This window comes from Rhododendron vialii, chromosome 13a (genome assembly GCF_030253575.1).
Source record: "Rhododendron vialii isolate Sample 1 chromosome 13a, ASM3025357v1".
Classification (NCBI taxonomy): Eukaryota; Viridiplantae; Streptophyta; class Magnoliopsida; order Ericales; family Ericaceae; genus Rhododendron; species Rhododendron vialii.
The window spans coordinates 34,387,631-34,408,658 of record NC_080569.1 but is presented as its reverse complement, the minus strand read 5'-3'; the positions used below and the strand labels follow the sequence as shown (position 1 = coordinate 34,408,658).

At 38.4% G+C, this 21,028-nt stretch overlaps 1 protein-coding gene and 1 long non-coding RNA gene across 4 annotated transcripts; one reads left to right on the top strand and one right to left on the bottom strand.

The window, feature by feature from the left end:
* Window positions 1–236: 236 nt before the first annotated feature.
* LOC131315354 (lysine--tRNA ligase, chloroplastic/mitochondrial-like) lies at window positions 237–14,833 on the bottom strand. 3 transcript variants are annotated; one of them, XM_058344524.1, is made up of 14 exons: window positions 14,449–14,803; window positions 13,533–13,751; window positions 13,215–13,326; window positions 11,926–12,034; window positions 8,860–8,917; window positions 7,634–7,702; window positions 6,252–6,359; window positions 5,407–5,499; window positions 5,134–5,238; window positions 4,690–4,896; window positions 4,409–4,503; window positions 3,279–3,369; window positions 1,734–1,907; window positions 237–857 (listed from the first exon to the last, which is right to left on the bottom strand). In XM_058344524.1, the coding sequence occupies exons 1-14, from the start codon at window positions 14,698–14,700 to the stop codon at window positions 765–767; spliced, it is 1,785 nt and encodes a 594-aa protein (XP_058200507.1). In that variant the 5' UTR covers window positions 14,701–14,803; the 3' UTR covers window positions 237–764. The 3 variants fall into 3 exon arrangements, with proteins under 3 accessions (XP_058200507.1, XP_058200508.1, XP_058200509.1); XM_058344525.1 differs by lacking the exons at window positions 237–857; window positions 1,734–1,907 and having other exon boundaries at window positions 3,279–3,451; window positions 14,449–14,833; XM_058344526.1 differs by lacking the exons at window positions 237–857; window positions 1,734–1,907 and having other exon boundaries at window positions 3,279–3,361; window positions 14,449–14,825.
* Window positions 14,834–16,704: 1,871 nt separating this feature from the next.
* On the top strand, window positions 16,705–19,829 carry LOC131315353 (uncharacterized). The gene is made up of 2 exons (XR_009196704.1): window positions 16,705–18,466; window positions 19,455–19,829. It is a non-coding gene; the product is annotated as an uncharacterized LOC131315353 (long non-coding RNA).
* The last annotated feature ends 1,199 nt before the right edge of the window (window positions 19,830–21,028 follow it).

The following is a 21,028-nucleotide window of genomic DNA, read 5'->3' as shown; positions in this document are numbered from 1 at the left end:
GATTTGTCAATAAACGTTCCACAAATGTTTTGTTTCCGTTTCCTAAGAAACAAAAATGTTTGGCCTGGATGTGGTTCCCTGATTTTATCTGAGAGCCTAAAAACACGATCCCTATATTATTGGGAAGTGAACAGAGGACTTTCTTGAGGATCAAAAGGAAGAAAAAAAACAGACAACTTTCTTGTGGGCCAAGATAAAATCGAACAAAAAATATCAATGAAAACATGACATCTAAGGTTTCGAACTCAGCATTAATCCTTTTCTCATAAATATAGCACATCAACCGGAGGTCGGAAAATAACCACCTCCAAAAGGTCTCAAACGAGTTTTTAAAGAGCTGACTGGAGAGCCAAGCTTGAGTAGCTTATTTTGTTTGAAGCCCTAGTTGCAGTAAAATTTGTCAAAGGACTACTGCCCTAGAGTCTGCTCACGAGCACCATTGCCTCACCCAGAACACTTCCAAAACTCGTACCAAAGTACACAAATAATCAAATTCATTGTCACTACAATACATGATTTGACTAACAAGAATGACCTAATTTTAAACTGCTCAATGTGTGTACAAACCACTAAATACCGCAGGCTTGGGAATGAATCGAGTCTGAGTTTAATCCTCGATCATTGCATTTTTCTGGGAATAAAGAAGGAAGCACTGAAAATCACCAGCTTCAGAAATTGCAATGCTTGAAATCACAATTGCTGGGGCAAAAATCCTACTTTAAATCTCAAAATAGCTGTGCTCATCAAGGAGAGCTGTTGAACCTCTACTGCTGAATCTTGAGGACAGGAAAAGGGATGACATCACGGATACTGGCTGAATTTGTCAGAAGCATTACTAGCCTGTCGACTCCGAGTCCCTGAAACTTCGATTCTGTTAGGGGGAAGATGGATCAAACGATGAAGTGACCAATCAAATACTCCCTTTTAGCTTTTAAATTTAAACGGACTTTGACGGAATGTTTGAATCTTGGCTTATGGAAGGGAAGGTGAAGTAAAGGGGAAAGAGAGCAAAACAATAGAAAAAAAATAAACTCTTCGTATTTGTCAAAAATAACCATGTCCTTTGTTTGGTAATTATGAAATTGAACTTGTAGAAGCAATCAAGTGATTTCAATGTGTTCTTAATTGTCCTTTCCGTCAATACATCCACGAAACAACATACCATGGCTCACTAGTTAGCTGGGGAAAAGGTGTAATTCCCTGATTACATGGACAAGTGTCCCTCATGCGATCCTCAGACCAAGAACCAAATCTAAAACATTTAGGTCAAATGCAGCGATTAATGCATTGTGAAGTTCCAGTGGAAAAATTCTTGTGTTTCCAATGACTTAAACGTATTGGTAAAATATACAGAACTGTTGAGAGAATTCCGTTTAACAGTTACCCACAAAATTTCCAAATCCAAACCTAGTTTGGGAAGGAAGTGATGCTGGTTAAAGAATTATGTGACGTCGCACAAACAACTATCCAGTGTAATTAAGGAGAAATGAAGCCAAACATTTTTAATAAAAAAACACATGCAGGATGAGGTCAAGGCATGTACAAAGCACAGCAAATGCAAAACAAGGATAACTACCCCAGGAATAATAAGTAGCAGACACAACACATAATTATTAGGAAAAGCAACTCAACTCAACCAGAACAAGTATGTCGAGTTAAATCAACGGCATTTGCAAATGTAACTGATACCCTCATCAACACAATCAATAGAAGAAGCAATTGGATGACCATACCATTCCAGAAGCTGGAGGCATTCCATATTCCAGAGCTGTTATAAAGTCTTCATCCAGAGTCACTTCGTACAAGTTGTCATCACTTTTCTTCTCTTTCTCTTCTGAATTTATTTCAGAAATTGCTATTGCCCTCCTCTCATTATGCTGCCTCACTTGCTCTTCCAACCGTCCTCTCTGCCATGGTTTGAAATTTACAAAAACAAACTTCCTGCTAATCTTGAACCAACCTCTAAGATATCATATATCTAATGTACTTGCACCAAAAAAAACATATATCTAATGTACCATGATGGGGGGGGGGGGGCGGGGGGGGTGGGGGGAGGGGGGGGGGTGGGGGGTGTTGAATTCAATCATCCAAATACTTAACTAACTAATCAAACATTTGAGGCTTGGTTCACATTGGGATTTAAAAAAAAAAACACTTCCTCTCGTCTCACATCACGCGCTTTTTGTGCAACGTTGCTTCATCTGTCAACAAGTTACTTTCAGCAGCAACAGTTGTCAAGTGACAGAAGGTTCTGTTGGTCGTGGTCATCACATTTAACAGAGTTTATACAGCACCCAAAGGTTTATGTACCCAAAGGGCTAAACCCTTATATAGACATCCAATCTGTATAATCTCTGATTGTTTAACATGAATAAATCATTATACTGATAAACCTGTTAGCTGTCTTCATGTTTTCTAATGAAACCTTATTTGTTGGATATTCAAATACTTCCGAAACATTCTTTTCTCATACAGTCATACTGCAAGCAAAAAGAGAGAATGACATAGACATGTGAAAATAGGAGAACTTGCTCACATCCACCATCATCCAACCACTATGGCAAAAGGCAATTCATAACTCCCAGAAATCGGAGTACAAATTCTACTGTTCGGGGTCAAGAAAAGAGCATTCCGACTCTGAAAAAATTAATAATTTTACTAGAATTCCAGCCTATAGCAAAAGAATTACAATTGCAGTCAGAAGGATGTCAGCAGGTCAAGAAAGACCATGAACTTTTTCACGAAATGATCATAAGATGACTGGTGATGAATAGAACTGGATTTTCCCATCTAAGCACAGCTGAATCAAGTTCCTTTGTTACATGGACTTCTAAATGAAACTACCCATCCTGGACACTCCAAACTCCAAGCGAATCAGATCTGTGCCCGACATGTTTAGTTGAATATGCACCCAGTAAGCAATTTTGTAGTTCGAGCTTACCATGAATTGTACATAGAACTCCTATATGATGCATCAGCTGCCCTGAGGCACTTTGTAAACATCACTTATCCTAGAAAATAAGATAAGTGTACTAAATAATAGGACTATTTGGGCATGACCTGTGTCCTGACATGAAAATTAGATGAATCCGACACGTTGACGCATTCCCGCACCCAATACCCATACCTGAGTCCATGTAACATAGGGACCAATGCCTTAATTTTTTCTCATATGAATAAAAAAAACTGAACTTTGAAAAGCTCCTCATTTGGGTTACGGTTGCTCAAGAAGTGGAAAGGCAGATAATACCAGATTCCCAAATACTCTACGTCCTTACCTGATCCACAGGGTCTGTCAATTCGGAGAATGCATTCGCCATTTCTCGACCACAAATAAACAGTTCAAATCTTTCAGTCAACCCTGCATGACTAAATTTTGTGGAATAAGTATGAGATACAAAGCATAGGCTGCTCCAAAAACATAGACATGCTGCAGTGATTGCTAAGATTCCTATAAAACAGAACATGTTATGATAGATAACTGACATATTTGAGGAAAATCTGCCCATGCACGGTGATAATACAAGTAAAGTACTCTCTTAACAAGAGTAACAATCTCGATTCTATAAAAAATAATCTCAAGGACATTTGAAATATTATCATCTCTAGATTCATGATAAATCTACTCACAAAGGATTCCTCATCTGACTCAGAAGAACAAACACCCACAACAGTATTCAAAAGCATCAGCATTCAAGAAAGCACATTATCAACATAAGAATTCCGTGATTGGAATTAGACATCCCAACCACAATATGCTAATCACGCCACAATCCTGCTCCTAGTGTTTTTTCAGCATTTCCACTTTATATTAGGTAACCAACTTAAGATACTTTCTTATCATTTAGCGGTTGGGTATAAACCCACTTGTTGAAAACTTGCTACCAAACCGATTCATGGAAACCAGCTGTTGAATATTTGTATGATTCCCTGTCCCTAGCATCACACTCTCTATCTGCAAAAGTTCTTGGAGTGGAAAAATTATAGATATGGATATTTTCTTTTCATATTTCCTTGAGCCCCACAGCTCGCGAACATCTCTACCTTTCCTTGCTGGAAAATGCAGAAATCAGCCCAATTTTACCCTTGGTTTGAGTCATTTTCAGGGTCCCAACTTGCGGTCAATGGAGCCTCCAATCTATACTCCAACAATGTGAATAGCACACTAGCTCGACTTTTAGTTCGAATAAATTATGCAGAGTGGACACACACAGATTAAAACTTCTAGTCCATCCTACTCGGTACAACGCGTAATTTCAAGAAACTTTTGATATTATGAATTATACACAATACGTTTTATGCATCGTTCAAGATGTAATTTCAAGAAACTATCGATACTATGATATACACAGTTGTATGCATGAAAAGAATTAAGAAGACCAACTATTTATTGCGAAAACTATTGTACCTCTGATGCGGTTTGGCCAGGGGAGATATCTCAATTGGGTAGTCCAAAACAAAAGTAGGCTGCAGCAACTTTGGCTCTACCAAGATCTCGAAGACCTGGATAAATGATGCAAAAGTAAAATTTAAGCCAACCATATGGAAGCAATGTCCAAGCCTATTACCATAAAAGGCACCAAAACAATTCAGATGGCAACTTGCCAATACCCAGCCCCAGCCCAGTTTGACAACAATGCACACTTCATAGTAGAACTAAGAAACTGCAACAAAGAAAAGCATATTCACCTCGTTAAGCAAGTTGCCAACAGATTCGCATGCTTCAATCGAACACTTGTCTTTATTTTCAATGCCGGTACCAATTGTCCTAATAGTAACTTCTTTAGCAGCTCTAAGATCATTTCCCAACTCGTTGAAATCAATCCCGGTAACTTCTTTTACAAGATTGTGCATGGTTTCCCTCCTCCATGGTTTTTGTAAACATATTTCTAGACCCTGCATGGAGCACCAGAGAGCTCTAAAGATTATTTATGCCCACCATGTTATGCTGAAAATAATATCATAAGATACAGCTCTGAAGAAAAAAATACTCTCTGGCTGAATAGTAATTTACTTAGATCAATGCTGGAAGATATTTTTCACTGAAAGCAACTCAGTGTACTCAACTATACATAATCTTGAACAAACTAAATTGATTTCCCTAAATACCAAGAATAAGAAGGAACAAATTACCTGATAATCAATGGAAAGCTTCCCATGGACTGCAAGAGCGCATCGAGTTACGATTTCTTCTGCCATGTTCATCATGCTTTGGTAGTCGGAATACGCTTCGTACATCTAAGTTCAAGCTAAGAATAATACTGATCAAAAATAAGTTTAGTCAAAATATCTTACTTTACTTGCAGCCCACACAAACAAACAGTTGATATGTTTACTAGAGCAAATAAAAATAAAACAAGGACATACATACATACACACACACACACATACATACGTATATATTACCTCTATCGTGGTAAATTCAGGATTATGACGAGTTGAAATGCCTTCATTTCTGAATATTCGCCCCATCTCGTATACCTTTTCAAAACCCCCCACCTGTCATTTGCAAATTTAAATTTAATTGTTGCCTAAGACGTAAAAGGAATACTTGTAAGCAACAAAAGTTGGTTTTGATTTTTGTTATAGATTACAAAGAAAGCTCAGATTATGAAGTTAAGATGGACGTGTGGATAGGACTAGAAATGAAAACAATCTTGAAATGGTAAGGGGAGCATATATTGAAGATCAGCACAGAGGAAACAGACTAAGGTGGTTGGGTTTTATACAACGAAGACCAGTCGATGCAAGAAGAATCACAAAAAGCTGTAAGATATTCCAAGCCAATTCAACTGAGGAGAACCCCATCGATTGGAAAAGAAAAGAAATAAAGGGCTAGAAGACGAGCTGTAAAGAAGCTATAGCATAGATAGAACAAAGTAGGAGGGAGATCTTCTAGCGGACCGAGAGAAAGGGATCCTTTTACTTGTCATTGTTAGAGGCGTATGTCCACCATTCAGGACGATAGCATCTGTTTGGAAAATGAACAACATAGAAATGCCACAATGCTTCATGAGACCTTGGATATTGCTCAAACAAAGTTTGCCTACACTTCTTGGGTCTAGAGATCAGCTAGTAAGATTGAAGATTAAAAGAAAACATAGTTATTCAAAAGGGAGCAACTATTTTCAAAATAACTAAGTCGCATTGCTTGCCAGGCCAACAATTCTAGAATGTACTGCTGAGAACGTGTCAGTGGAATCTATTGATATTCAGCACAAGAAAAAACGGTAAAATCAGCGTATTTTCACCAGCATTCTCTTTAAATGGAGCTCAGTAGCAATTCTCAAATAAAGATCCCTCCCAAGTGAATTATGGTATGTAACAAATGGCCTAGCTTCTGCTCCACCAGCTGCTCCCTAGAAGATCCAACAATTTACAAATCAAACAACAGATAAAAATGACCCTTCTGTTCTACTAAGCAACTAAGACAGGTTGCATGGGCATTTTATAATTATTACACGTGTTCGTTCGGGGATATGCATCGGCAACATATTAATTTCTGCTAAAATGTAGCAAATCACACATGGACCGTAAGATGCTAACAAAGAGAAATGGAATCCTGAGACAAGGAAGTTCCACAAAAGTACCAAAATGACGTTATAAGCCAAATGCAAGCCAGAATGTCTGACACCTAGGCTACTAACATTATCTAATGATAGACTACCTATGAACATAGAAAAAAGTTCTCTGTGGAAATTGTTGCTGACTGTGAGTTATTGAGACCAGATGGCAACACCCAGCCATTATACTGCAGCAACTTTCGCATTCAACAAACATCAACAGCAGCACTATTTCATTCCTACACTTTTTGGTTTACGAACCAAGTTCATTTACAATGGTTTCCGATATGACATTTTACTTTTCTTTTTACCCTTAGCAACTTTCTTAGAAAATAAAACTTCTAATAGTAGTATCTTACGGGTTGATCAGCTTAATAAGCCAAGTGGATTTTTTTGTCCTTATTCAATTTTTTTTCGCATTTGTTAGTTTTTTGTGGATTATTGCTTTGTCATAATGAGGGGAATCTAAAAAGTAAAAAATTACAATCAAAACCTAAATTTTTTGAATAAGGACCAAAATAAGCCAATTTTTTCGTCTTTATTCAAAAAAAATTGGATTTCGATCGTAAGTTTTTACTTTTTAGATTCCTCTCATCATGACAAAGCAGTAATCCCCAAAAAAATTAATGAAAAACTAACAAATGCAAAAAAAAAAAAAGAAGTTGAATAAGGACAAAAAAATAAGCCACTTGGCTTATTAAGCCGAACAACCCAACTACAACTCTAGAAGCCAATCACTTCATGTCAAGGTGTATCTTAGACGTAGCAAAGAACAAATCATAATAAGGTTCTTCTATCAATTGGCACTGCAGAGGGCACAATTTCCGGCAACTTAAACTTAGGCTCTAGTTAATTCAGTTGATAATGTAAATTTAGAAGCACTATCCAGGGAATCATAATCAACATTAAGATGTATTTGGGACTTGCACAAACTATTGCACACATCTCACACCTGGTGTAGGAACAAGCAGCTTTTTATGAAAACACCAATGACAAATATAATCAACCAAACCATAAATAAAAAATTAGCAATCGACATAAGCCTATACAAATTAAATATATTGGCAAACCTGTAAAACCGGTGTCTCAACTTCAACAAATCCTAAAGATTCCACTGTCTTCCGTATCTCTGATACAATCTACAGGGAAAAAGAAAAGGAAAATCAGCAACTGGTCTGTAAGCATAGTATTTTTACGTATAGAAGGCGAAACAATTGTATAAAGAGGCAGTCATGGCTAGTGAGCACTAAGGACAAGGTGACGAAGTCCCACCTAATTTAGAGGAAACCAGTTCCTCTTTCTTTATGTTCAAATTTCAGCCATTCCAAGTATGGAATATTGTAATAGTCTTTTTCCATGTTTCAAGAGAGACAGCAGAAAGATTCAAATAGACAAACTAATAACAGTTCGCACAGACGGTCCATTGGGCCGCTTACCGAGCTAAAAAAGCTAAGGCAGTGACTGGGTAATTGAGTAATTAACTTATAACAAAGTACGTCTCATTTCATCAATTAGCACAGGGACTGGTTAAGTGAACTATTTTCAGGCCAAAGACTGATCAGAAATTTTTCTTCATCTTTTTTTTTAATCCAAAAGCATGATCAGCAGACTATTTTGACGAGCTGTGAAAATTGATGGTCCAGGAAAACAATTCCTTAACCTTTTAATTTTTTGTTTTAGAAGCTTACATTCAAATCGCTTAGTTGATTATGGTGCAAGAATTTGTTCCGGACACACAATGGTCTAGACCTGGTTGTTTCACTTTTATGAATGAATTTTTATTCCTTCCTTTAAATATAGACATGCCTAAATACTTAAATAGATGCTATGTCAGTGCCGACGTACTGGACATGGTAACAGACACAAGCACCTGTCGGACATGCCACATGGCGTGTCATAATTCCTTGTATTTTACTTTTCCATAGGGACACATGCAGGACACTCCTTCAACGCAGTTTTAAGATGCATTTTGGGGTGCTTTGAAAATTTCAAAAATATCAAACAGTATATAATCTAAAACAATGGGTCAAAATTGAAAATCACGGCAAGAAAACACTTAAGCTAGTCAGACAACACCATCAAACAACCAAAGAATGCACTTCTGCTAGTGTTAATGAATGATATGAACAGAGAGTTGGGAGTGTCATCAACATGAAAGCCCATTACGAATTAATAAGATTGAAACATGGCATTCAATTCGCTACTCAGGTAAAACACAGTTTTTTTTTTTCTATTTCTCATGGGTAAATATTTTAGAAAGGCCACCATAAAAAAAAGTTAAAAATAAATCACCCACCTTGGCTCTTTGCCGAAATATATTAGCAACCTCAGGGTTTGCAATCATATCTACATACCTACATAGCAATTGAGACACTGTCAGAAAATAGGGAGCCAATTTATAGGCTACCAAACCATCTGGCATTATAAACTTAATCAAGTATTCTACAAGCAAATCCAACTTGCAATGGTGCTAAATGTTTGATCCCTACTCACAATTATGGATCAGGATACAGCAGAGCTGCCCTGCAGCAGCTTGGAAACCTTGACTTCTTTTTTACTTTTAATTGGTTGTTTACAGCGAAATCTCTCCAAGAAGTAATATCACTAAATAGAAGTAGAATGGGATAACAAGCCAGCTGGCCTCTCCATCAGTGGCCAGTACAGACCATGACATAGAAATGATGAACAGCTTAATGTAAAGATTAGACTGCTTCAATTTTTAGGCACCGACTCACCATTGAGCCTTTGGATCCAATGTTGAAAAATCTCATTGCTTGATTTCAATAGAAACTCGTCAAAGGAGTGATGCACATTCTTTCAATGATCAAGGCATTAAAGCATCAGATCAAATTGTTAGCTTTTGCGTTGCAAAGGAACCACTACATTGCAATGCACCAAATCTCAAGTTATACCAAGTTCAGCACAAGAAAAATAATCAAGCATTTATGCTAAGATTTTTTCTTCCACGTTATTAAACCGTGAAACCCATACCATCTTGCGATAGGGCAGGGGCTAGTGCTAGACTCCAAACCACGATGGGAACGGAAAGAAGAACAAGTGACTCAGTCCAAGAGGCCATTGAGACTCCCAATGAGATTCCCAGGGGGACAAGAAAAAAATTATTCTTTTCTTCAATAGCAATGGCCAAGGAGACTTCCAATACCATGCTATCTTCTCCTTTCATTTTCCCTCTCCTCCACCAAAATCCCAAGTCTTCTTCACCACCACCATATTGCTAGTCAATGGTTTAGTGAGAAGAACAGCGAAGGCGGGGGCAGTATATGTCCCCTAGTAGCAGGAATCTCCTACCGGTGTAGCGTATTCACCTCAGAATCTAGCTCCCATTGAGAAAGGAACCCACTGTCAACTTGGATAAAACATCTTAGGAATACAAATCCCAAAAGAATCAAAAGTGAAAGCTACCAAGCAAGATAAATTATGAAGTAATAATAAGACACTAGAAAAATATTAACTCAAATTTTCTCAAGTACTTTGTAATTTGTATTGACATAATATTTACTTACATTCACGAAAAGTAATATTTGCAGTTGACACGAACTGCACATTGTGATCTTTACTTGTACTATGTATTTTTATTTTTCTAAATTATTTCCAAACGATCCCCCGGCACTCCCCAACAAGGAGCTTCTCTAACCCTCCACTTCCCTGCAACCACCCCTGCTTTAAGCGAATAAGTAAGACCTTTCCTATCCGTCTCTAACTCTTCCATCCAACACATTTGGGTTGGCCTATGCTGTTATACGGTGGTTAAGGTGTGCCAGTCATGGATCGGGTGTAGGGATACAGGCTGGACGGTTAGGTTGTGGTAGTGCTATGGGTCTGATTTTGGTGGTTATGGAAATACAGAAGGTGTCTTGCCAAAGCCATTGGAAATCGCCCCTGATTTTGTTATATTCAACCATTCTTTTTGATTTGGCAGGATTTTGGTGGGGCATGCCACTAAATACGCGCCGGCAGTTAGTGGTGTTGGGTGTGCCATGGGTATTGTTTTTGTCATGGAAGCATGGTGGGCGTTGAGTCTTTGAATATGGTGGCTGCAATTTTGTGGACTCCCTTCTCCCCCCAAACTTTTTGTTTTGCAAGATACCCTCTTGATTGCTGACTCCCTCATTTTATCTCTCTTACCTGTCTCTTCCTTATTTCCATTAAGGAGCAAATTCTGAAAGGCAGGGAAGTAGCGAGAAAATAAGATGTACAAGTATGGAAAGTTTTGATACGACAAGGGAAACTTTGGGTATTCATACATTTTCATTAGTGTATGAAATAAGTTTATTGCCCAGTGTACAAGAGACAAGGCCAAATTAGACATTCTATATCTTCTGGAAGTCCTTTAGATGGCAAGGGGGCAACTAAGGGGGGAATACACAAGAGGGAGATTGTAACATTCTAAAACCCTCCATAAAATTTCAGCTAAAAGGGAGGTACGAGGATTATGGAATTTCCACAATCATGAGAGGCAATGTACCAAAACCTGGGAGAAGTACTTGTAATTTAACCAAAGGAACAACTTAACAAATTACCAGGCAGATATCTTCAATCCAACCCACAAGGGTGTATAGTTCAATGTTTTAGGAGCCTGACTAGCCAAAACTTGTGGCTTGTAATACCGTGGGCTGTTGCAAGTATTCAGGTTTTACCTGGAGGGGTGGGTCAAAATGGCCCTACCTTTCTCGCCACCAAACAAAAGATACCTTGAATCTTGTTTCTTACCAAACTACAATGCCAAGCATGAACCGGGAAGAAATTGTGGTGATTGGCATTGAGCAAATAAGCTATGAAAACAAATCCTATAGTGATTTTGGGCAAAGCGAATAGATTAGGCTGTCGCTCAAGCAACTGTGGAAGCAGACTCTGTGAAAAAGTCTTGTGCAGCAAAGTAGGAAGATTGACACCAGTGCTTCCAAAAGACTACTACATATTGGTAATTTAATCAATGAATCTATGGCACTTATAATAGTACCAAACCAGTTTTGACAAATAATTGCTTGCTCATTGTCAACGTAAACTAATTTAAGTTCTAGTCAATGGTTTACCCATAACATTATCTTATTGAGTCAAGTAAAAGTAACTAAAAAAATTTTAGAGCCACATACAGAGAGTGGAAGAACTAACTACAGACAACAGATATTTATAAAGTTGAGAAAATGATCTTCTATAGGTAGTTTTAACGCCACACAAACAAAAGATATTCCTGGTGGGACAATAATTAAACCATTCAGACTCAAATGTACTGTCTATGATAACCAAGTACATTGGATCCCTTAGAAATATCATTCCAACATCTCATGACCTCATAACACATCCATTTCCAACAAACAGCTAAAGAAAACTATGAACTGACCGTTGGCGGTAGCGCTTATCCACATCAGTTAGTCCATGATACTTGTCTGGTAGTGGAAGTAGGGATTTTGTAAGAATCGCGAACGAATTCAACTTAACCGAAAGCTCCCCTGAAAACCCAATTAGGGAATAAAATAGTCACCAAAGCTGTGTCAGGCTAATCAGTTCACATAAATATCATAGATAAAGAACAGGAAAGATAAAAACACAAGGCTGAGAGGGTCCCAGTAGGCATTCACAAAAGATCTCATTATCTGCAATTTTGCACTTGTATTAAAGTTGTTCAAGGCCAAATACATGAGGCATGTAAACTAGGCATCAAGGTTTCTAACTTACTTAAGTAATCAATGAAATCATAGTTTTTCAAATATGGACATTACCGTGATGAATCACGTAATTAATCTTCTTGCATCATCATCAAACATCCACTCTGCCCCAACTAAGGAATAGAATGTCATTTCTTTTCAATGGAACCAATAAACTAACATGGAAAAGTGCAAATGGGTTGCAGTGTCTCCAAGAGACGCACCAAAACCCACTCAAACCACATTGAAAGAATGGTGGTTTGACTTTGACGTCAAACAACATTACCAGAAACAAAACAATAAAATATTTCATCATGGTTAGCAAGGACAACGACGCCTAACTTACGGAGAAGAAAAAAACTACACTCACAACCTAATTGTTTTACCGAATACGAGTTCCATTTTAAGTGGTTAGCTAAACCTTATATTGTGCATGAATGCAATGTCAAAAATCCAGGGTGAGCCACAATTTCATGAGACTTATCCTTGTGCAGTTCAACATGTCATGGAGATATTTGACATTCATATGACCATCTAAGATCTGCCACCAGGAAGATAATTGGTTTTGGTCGCATGCACAAAATTCTCAACAAATCTTGTGTTTTGAGAACACTAAAGGAGTAAATTTTGGCCAGATTTAATGCACGATTTGCATCTTCAGTTACCAAACAGAGAATGGTGCAAAAGATCCAGCGGCATTCTTTATGCTAAAAAGCATTCTTCTTTCTAAGCACAATAAGCTAGTAAAATTTGGGAAGGAAAATAAAGAAAGAGACAAAGCATACAAGAATATAACAAAATTCTCTATGTTCCAGATTTCTCCCAAGTTATAGCTGAAGGAAAGCCCTTCCAAACTCTTGATATCATTTCCTGTCAATATTACAACTTATTTTTTCTTGATCATGCCAACATTACGACTCAAGAATTCCATATATTGTCAATAAACCTTACTGGTTGCTAATAATCTAGAACAGGCTTAAGTTACCTTTCTCTGTCCGCTTTATTGATCCATTTGCACCAAGTATATCTCCAATATCAACAAATGTCTTCAACATCTCGAACTGATCGTTAGCAAGCCTTTCCTTCTCACAATAAAGCTAAAAACAAAACTAGATCAATTCAGATACCAAATTATGTCTCATATTCTACGAGACCGAGTCAATTGAGAAAATTTTCATACACAGCAACCCGTTGTGTCTTTCCAATATAGATAGATCAACTCATCCATTTCAGACACAACCAGAAGTCTTGGAAAATAAATAGAGAATAACAAAAGCAGATTACGCACGGGCACTAAGCCAACCTGTATTGTCCCTGAATCATCCCTTAAAGTTAAAAAAGCAAGCTTTCCAAAAGCTCTACGAGCCACAATCCTTCCTGCAACTGATACACAATCACTCTTGCTGGTTGACTCTTCACCATTGCCCAGATTCCTGTATATATCTTGCAGCTGATTAGCAGTATGGGTCCTTTCCCACTTATATGCGTAGGGCTCCAAGCCCTGTCCCCTCAATTCTTCAACCTGTAAAACAATAACGAAATGACACCATTGCAAGTTTAACAAACGTAGATCCTAGCACTGTTAGAGAATATTGACTCTAAAGGTCACTTTTTCAGACTGTTCTGCAATTACGACTACCACAAATCATGATCAAGCTGAGAATTGTGCGTCCCCCATGAGAACAAAATAACTTGGCTCAAAGTGCCACAATTAAGATCCACTGATGATCGGGTTATTATCGTGAAAAAGACTTTGCCAAGTTGAGTTGAGATTTGTAGATGCATTCAGTATATACAATCAAAATGAAAAATTGACAGTGTTGATGCCCAAAATTGAAATCAAAGACAGAGGCACGTTAGGGCCACTGACTTCCAAAAAAATTCATATATAGCTTTACACTAGCTTCCGTAACTGCCTGCATCAAAACTACTAAATCTTCAGAAGTGTTGCGAAAATTATAAACAATTGTTCGCCTTCAAGGTCATGCATATCTCGTTGGTATCGAAGGCAGGCAACTTCAGAGTTTCTTTTTATCGAGGCTTCATTTTTGTCCTTCAACTACGGGATTCAACGCAGAATCAATCAGAATGGAACACACATTGAACATTATTGAATTGCAGATATCTCAAAATTGATTATTTTACTTTGATAAGTATCTCAAAACCGAATATAAAAAACCACCCTTTTCTCTCAGGTTAGGGAATGATTCAGACAATACCTTCTTCAGACGGATGGCGCGAACGGCGTCTCTGTCGGAAGTTGAAGACGGCGTCTCTGACAAGGACCTACGGTTGCGGCCGGCGACTCTGGCTGAGGCGGCGGCAGTGGAGGAAGAAGAGCAGTAGCGAAAGAAGAGCCTTGATGAGGAGGTTCTTGTAACGGAATGGGTAGAAGAAGAAGAAACAGCGGCGAAGTAGAAGAGGTGTTTCAATGGCTGAGAGGATAAGCTCAGTACCTTGAGCGTCTCCATCTTTCTCTCTCTCTTTGTCGCCAAAATCCTCTGTTGATCCTTCGGAAGATAAACCAATGCTTGTTTGGAAACGGGACTTTGAAATTACGAAGAGAAAAAATAACTCGCAAGATCCCGTCTTCAAAACGCGAGTCCTAACATAGATCGCATCTTCAACACACGAGGTATTTCTGCATTAAAATTTGGATTAGATACAGTTTTTTTTTTTTTTTTTCAATCGGAGGACCAAACTAATTCATTAATATCCACCATACGGCGGGCATCTACAGATAATCCAAAGCCATACAACGGCAACAACTGATAACCAACTAAAACAGAGGAACCAAAAACAACCATTGGTCCAAATATAAGACGACTCCATCGAACTTCAAAGCGTAATGGATATTGGAGCCATTATATAAGCAAGAGCCACTACCTGCTTCACATCGAAAAATACATGGATCTGCAAACATAGAGCACGTATCCAGACACGAGATATCTCGGGATGACCAAAGACAGCAGACCTGTGGAAAATCAATTGAACATGGGCCAAGTCTAGTCCGAGGCAGGAAGATGACTGGAACCGCAACGGCAGAGCCACCAAAAGCCACCTCTAGAAGCCGCCACTACCAAACTCCAGCCAAACCCCCAACCACTGCCTAAAAAAAAAATAGAATCGCCACACACCACCGTTAGGCACAAAACCGGAGACCCCCAGAGGTGGTTCCTGATAGTGATAGGCCTCGCATCCTGCCACCATCACCACTGCCACGCCTAGCCATTGAGCACAAAACCGGAATCCCTAGATGTGGATCCCGCGGCCGAACGGTGGTAGTGGAGGGTGGATATGGGAGGACAGGGGTGCATGAGGAACGGGATGAAGAGGCCCGGGGGAGGAGGGAGGAGGCGCCTTCCCCAGATAGAAGGTGCTGCGTAGCCCTAACCGACGAAAAGTTTAGAGAGAGAGAGAGAATTCATTGTCAACTGATGCAACTGATGAAAAGTTTAAAGTTTTGGTTACACACTTTTAAGATAGGAGCAACTACTACTATCGATGTTCCCCTTCTACTAATCTCTTTTTCCATGACTAACGTATTGAATCATTTCTTTTTTTCATTGGATGGTTAGAAGAAATCACTTACATTATGTAGGAAGTATGAAGTATATAGTACCAATTTGAGACATTAATTGTGAATCTCTAGATGTGGATCCCGCGGCCGAACGAAGGTAGTGGGGGGTGGATATGGGAGGACAGAGGTGCATGAGGAACGGGATGAAGAGGCCCAGGGGAGGAGGGAGGAGGCGCCTTCCCCAGACAGAAGGTGTTGCGTAGCCCTAACCGACGAAAAGTTTAGAGAGAGAGAGAGAATTCATTTGTCAACTGATACAACTGATGAAAAGTTTAAAGTTTTGGTTACACACTTTTAAGATAGGAGCAACTACTACTATCAATGTTCCCCTTCCACTAATCTCCGTTTCCATGACTAACGGATTGAATCATTTCTTTTTTTCATTGGATGGTTAGAAGAAATCACTTACATTATGTAGGAAGTATGAAATATATAGTACCAATTTGAAACATTAATTGTGAAAGCCTACGAAATAACTAAATTTAACAACTTAATTAATATAAGAAATAAATTCATTATAAAAAAGAAACAAATAAAGAAATAAAAAGTTTATCCAAGTTAAGAACACCCACACATATGCTAGAGATTCAAACTCTTCTTGATCTCACAGTGAGATGTAAGAGTTATGCTCGAGTTGATTAAGGGGGTGTTCCACGTTTCCCAAAAAGTATTTTTTGGAAAAAGAAGATAATTTCAAACTCAAATATAATAAAAATGAAAAATATTTTTTTCAATTTTTTTTGCACCGTTTAAAAGATCTTAATGAGATTTATCAAATAAGATCCACATTGATAGAAAAATTATTTGTGTAAACACGTGATTTTTTAACTTAAAATTACTTTTTTTTTCCAAAAAATACTTTTTCGGGAGAAAGTGGAACACCCTCTAACTAAATCATTAATTGAGGGATGCCATTGTAATTCAGTTTTAAAAATTAAATAAAGATGGCAGTAGAAGTTGGTAATAGGAGTAATTTTCGGTGAAGTGTCCGAGAATTTTCCTAAGACGGTGGTTTTCGTATTTGTTTTTCTTGGATCAACCTGTTCGGATGATGGCGGTTGGTGAACCAAATTGGTACGACTGTGAAATGATCAGGAGACCCAATTTCACAAGCAAACACAAACCAAATCTTCTGTAACTTACAAGATCGACAAGCTAGTAGCAGCCGCCAAAATTGAACAACACACGGAGGATTCAAGATTCAAGAATCAATCGAGAGAGAGAGAGAGAGAGAGAGAGTTTTGGGTGTCTCCCAATCGGACCCAATACAAAGAAATAAAAGAATCAAATTCACAATGGTGTTCAACAGCGTGGTGGTATTATCAGTGGCGAACATATCAGCAGATGCTTGGCAATACTTGGCTTGCTTTCCGGAGCGGTTAAGCGGCCACCAGTTGCTGGATCTGCTCTGTTGTTTCCCTCTCCAACACTTTGGGCGTTTCGCCCTCTGTCTTTGGACCTTCTTTTGCCTCCCTCCTTCCCCTCCTCTTTACTACCCTTCCTCCTCTTACTCCCACTTCGATTCCGATTCCTATTCCTATTCTGATTCTTCTTCCCCCACCCCGTATTACCACCACGACGACTACTATCCGCATTCGGATTGATCGGCCTGATCCTCGAATGTTAACTGTGGAGTACATTTCAATCCAATTCTTGTTTGGCTTTTCCTTACTGAAATTAATGTGAATGAAGTTCATGACCTGAAGATTATATGTGTTAATAACAATGTCATGTACAGATTTGTTGTTGATTGTGTGAATGATTTTAAGATACTGCTTAATTCATTGGAATGACAGCTATAATGGCAAATGGAAAATGGGTATGTGGTGATCATTGCAAATGCTTTTGAAGCAATGGAAAGTAATGGTTATCCCGGGGATTACGGAGAAACATAGCTGCGGTTAAGGTCATAGAGATCCAAGTTGTACACCTTCTGTTGACCTAGAATGGTAACCATGAACAACCACATTGTCAGCCTACTCTTTCAATATGCATATTGACTTACGAACTAACTGCATGACGCTATGTATTTTGTTTTCCATAGCTTTGCAAGTGTTATGAAGTTACAAGTCATGTATCTTGTAAACATTGGCCATTTGTGCATGTATCAGCCATTGAATTGCAAAAGTTTGTAACTGTAATTTTAGCTTAGTTGAGTTCCACTGAAGTTTTCCTGTAGTTGAAGAGCGAGGCTCAATCTAAAGCTTCATCATTATGACCAACGTCAAGAAAGGTAAGACAATCATGCATTCGATTAGCTTAGCACGCTGACTGATTTTATCTAGTATTTATCGTGGTCGGGGTTTAGCTTGGTTGAAAGGAAGGTGTTCCTTTCAAGCATTTCTATGGTTGACGCTCGGCCGTAGTTACTTATTCAACTTCTATAATCACTGAATTTTCGGTTGCTTCTCCTAGATATTAAAGCATATGAGTCTTCATGTTTCTTTCCACAGTGGTGACAAAGTATTACCATTACCTTGGTTGTGAAGCTAGTCTTTTTGGCTTCTATCAAAGTGCTACGTTGGTTTGTTAGCATCCTTCTTGGTGGTTTCAGTTTACTCGTTCAATGCATCTTTTTTTGGCTCAACTTAGACCCAAGATTGCCTGACACAGTGGAGGGCTGCCTGTACATGTACACTGCAATTTTTCTTACTTTTGTGAGTATGCACTAGAACCCCTGACCTATTTCACTGTATACTCTAGCTGAAGTTATTGCACAAGAAGAAACCCTATAATAGAAAATATCAACATGTGTGTGTATTCCTTAAGCATATTCGTCTTTAAAATGGAGAGATGGTAATTTTGACTAACTATATCTACTTACCCCAAGGGTTTACCACGCCCTTTCTATGCGTACGTTTCCCCACACAATATAGATACAACTATTAGCAGTGGATTCCCCAGTAGGATAGGTCACCAAAGATTGTATAAAGTTTTACCACAAACATGTTCCACAATGATGCACTTCACTTTTTCACTCCTTCTAGATTCATTAGGATGCCTTAGTGATGCTCCTTCAAACCCGAATCTCTGACTCATAAATAGAGATTTGAGTTCATCTGAGGGTTGATCAATCTGCAATGGCTGTAACATTTTGGCATGCTTGATATTTATTCGGAAGGTTTCTCTTTAATTGAGCTGAAGTGCCAAAAGGACAAGGGGAAGATCATAGAGACGATAAAGGAACACTAGAACGAAGAAACTCGGTGCCCTGTTAGAAAGAGCAATGCGAGGAACACAACTGTGTCCAGAGCCGTTCGATGCATGTGGGCGTGTCTAGAGTTGCGTTCTAAAGTTTTCTTTGAGACTTTTTGCATCAGATAATCTTGATAAATGTCTATAACTATCGAAAACACACTACTTGGTACATCTGAAAGTTCTACCAATTTAGAATTTGGGGGTACTTTCTACACAGAATTTATTGATTTAACAGCATTCCTAGTCAGATGGGATACCGCAGGCATTCTTTTTTCTGCATCTTTCAAAAGAGCCAACTCTCTACAGCAATGGGATAGGACGAGGAAAATTGGGAGGCATTTCAGTGTGGGCACTCGCAAACATTGCGCAGAATTTCTTGCTTCTGTAGGAACTTGCCTTATTTCAGCCATAGGCCTTAAATTTCCTCTTCTTGGTCTTGTCAAATAGTGGTGGCCTGGAAGAGGCATAGAGGATATTAAAGTGGTTGTTGACCTAAGCACATACAGGATGTTGCTGTTCAGTTGCTTCTCAGATCAATCGGGGTGAAAGAAGTTCCTTTTTTAGCATGATCAATTGGAGCAAAACCTGTTTGAAGATCAATTCTTTGTTTAATGTTGCTGCCGAATCTGACAAAGCGTTACAGCTGATGTTTTTGATGCTGAGAAAGTTGATTTTTCTCAACAGATTTTACGTTTAAGTCCAAGAGAAAGCGTCTTTCTTCATTGCTTGCAGTCAGTATCTACTTTAACGTTTATCCAATGCCTGTAAATTGTTCTCACAGTAGATGTCTTTAAGGAAACTCAGCCTTATGAAGTGTTTCCACTTAACACATGCATTGCAATTACTTCTCTCTCTCTCTCTCTCTCTCTCTCTCTCTCTCTCTCTCTCTCTCTGTGTGTGCGGGGTTTGGTATTTTGTTATTTATGAGCTGAATGATCAACAGTGGAAAACATATCTTTGTCATTCTTGTTCTTTGATAATTTGTTCTTTGTGCTAAGTATTGCAGATAATCATTGTTTTAGAACTAGTGTTATATTGTGTCCGGTTGATCAATTTGAAGTGTAGAATGCTTGCTCATTCCAGCTGATTTCTATTGTTTATATGTGCTGAACATTTTGGAGTACTTATTTCTAGAATTAGAGTATATTGTGTTATATCGTTTGATCACTTTGAAGTGCAAATGCCTGCTCATTCCAGTTGATTTCTATTGCTTATATGCGCTGAACATTTTGAGTACTTAATTTTTGACATTCTGCTTCTGAGAACTTTTCATTCTGAGTACTTATCAGCATTTGACATGTGTAGACACCATAGAGTCATTTTCTTGCGTTGGGCTGCTTAAATAGCATTATATATTGGTTACGACTGAGATAGATGGGAAGCTTCAATGGTTGCAATGTTTGAGCTCTTAAATGTCATTCTCTACGTGTGCTCTCATTATGTCGTTACTTTTTTAACTCCATTAGGATCTGATGTGAAGTACTCACTTGTGAAATTTTTTTTTTCATTTATGTTTTATGGTCGGTTTATTGGGGTGTCATTGTGGTGCGTTTCTAAATTCCCCTTGTATGAATCCTAGATTATTGTTTTTCTACTTGACACTTGCCTTTTACTTTCAGAAGGATTCAACTGTCCTCTTATGTTCTGTTCCACTCTTAATACAAGATAACAAGTGACTGTCAGCCATTTAGGTTTAAACTGTCATAGAAAGAAACTTCATAGCATCTGCGTTATGCGTTTCGGTATACTCATATACCAAGTCATGAAGTTAGATGCTCTTAAAAATGCATGGGTAGTGACTTGAATATACAGGTTATTTTCTATTATGATTCAAATGGGGCGTAGATAGGAATGTTTCTTTATCCTTTTGTTTTGAAGATGAGGGTGTCGGGGTGGTTCCTCCCAACTAAGCCCTCAGGTACATGTAGTTGTCCAGCCTTACGTATGTTAGACAATCACTTGGCCTAAGAGAGTGATAGTCCACCTACCTCTGGACATTGGAACCTAACAACTTTTAGGCT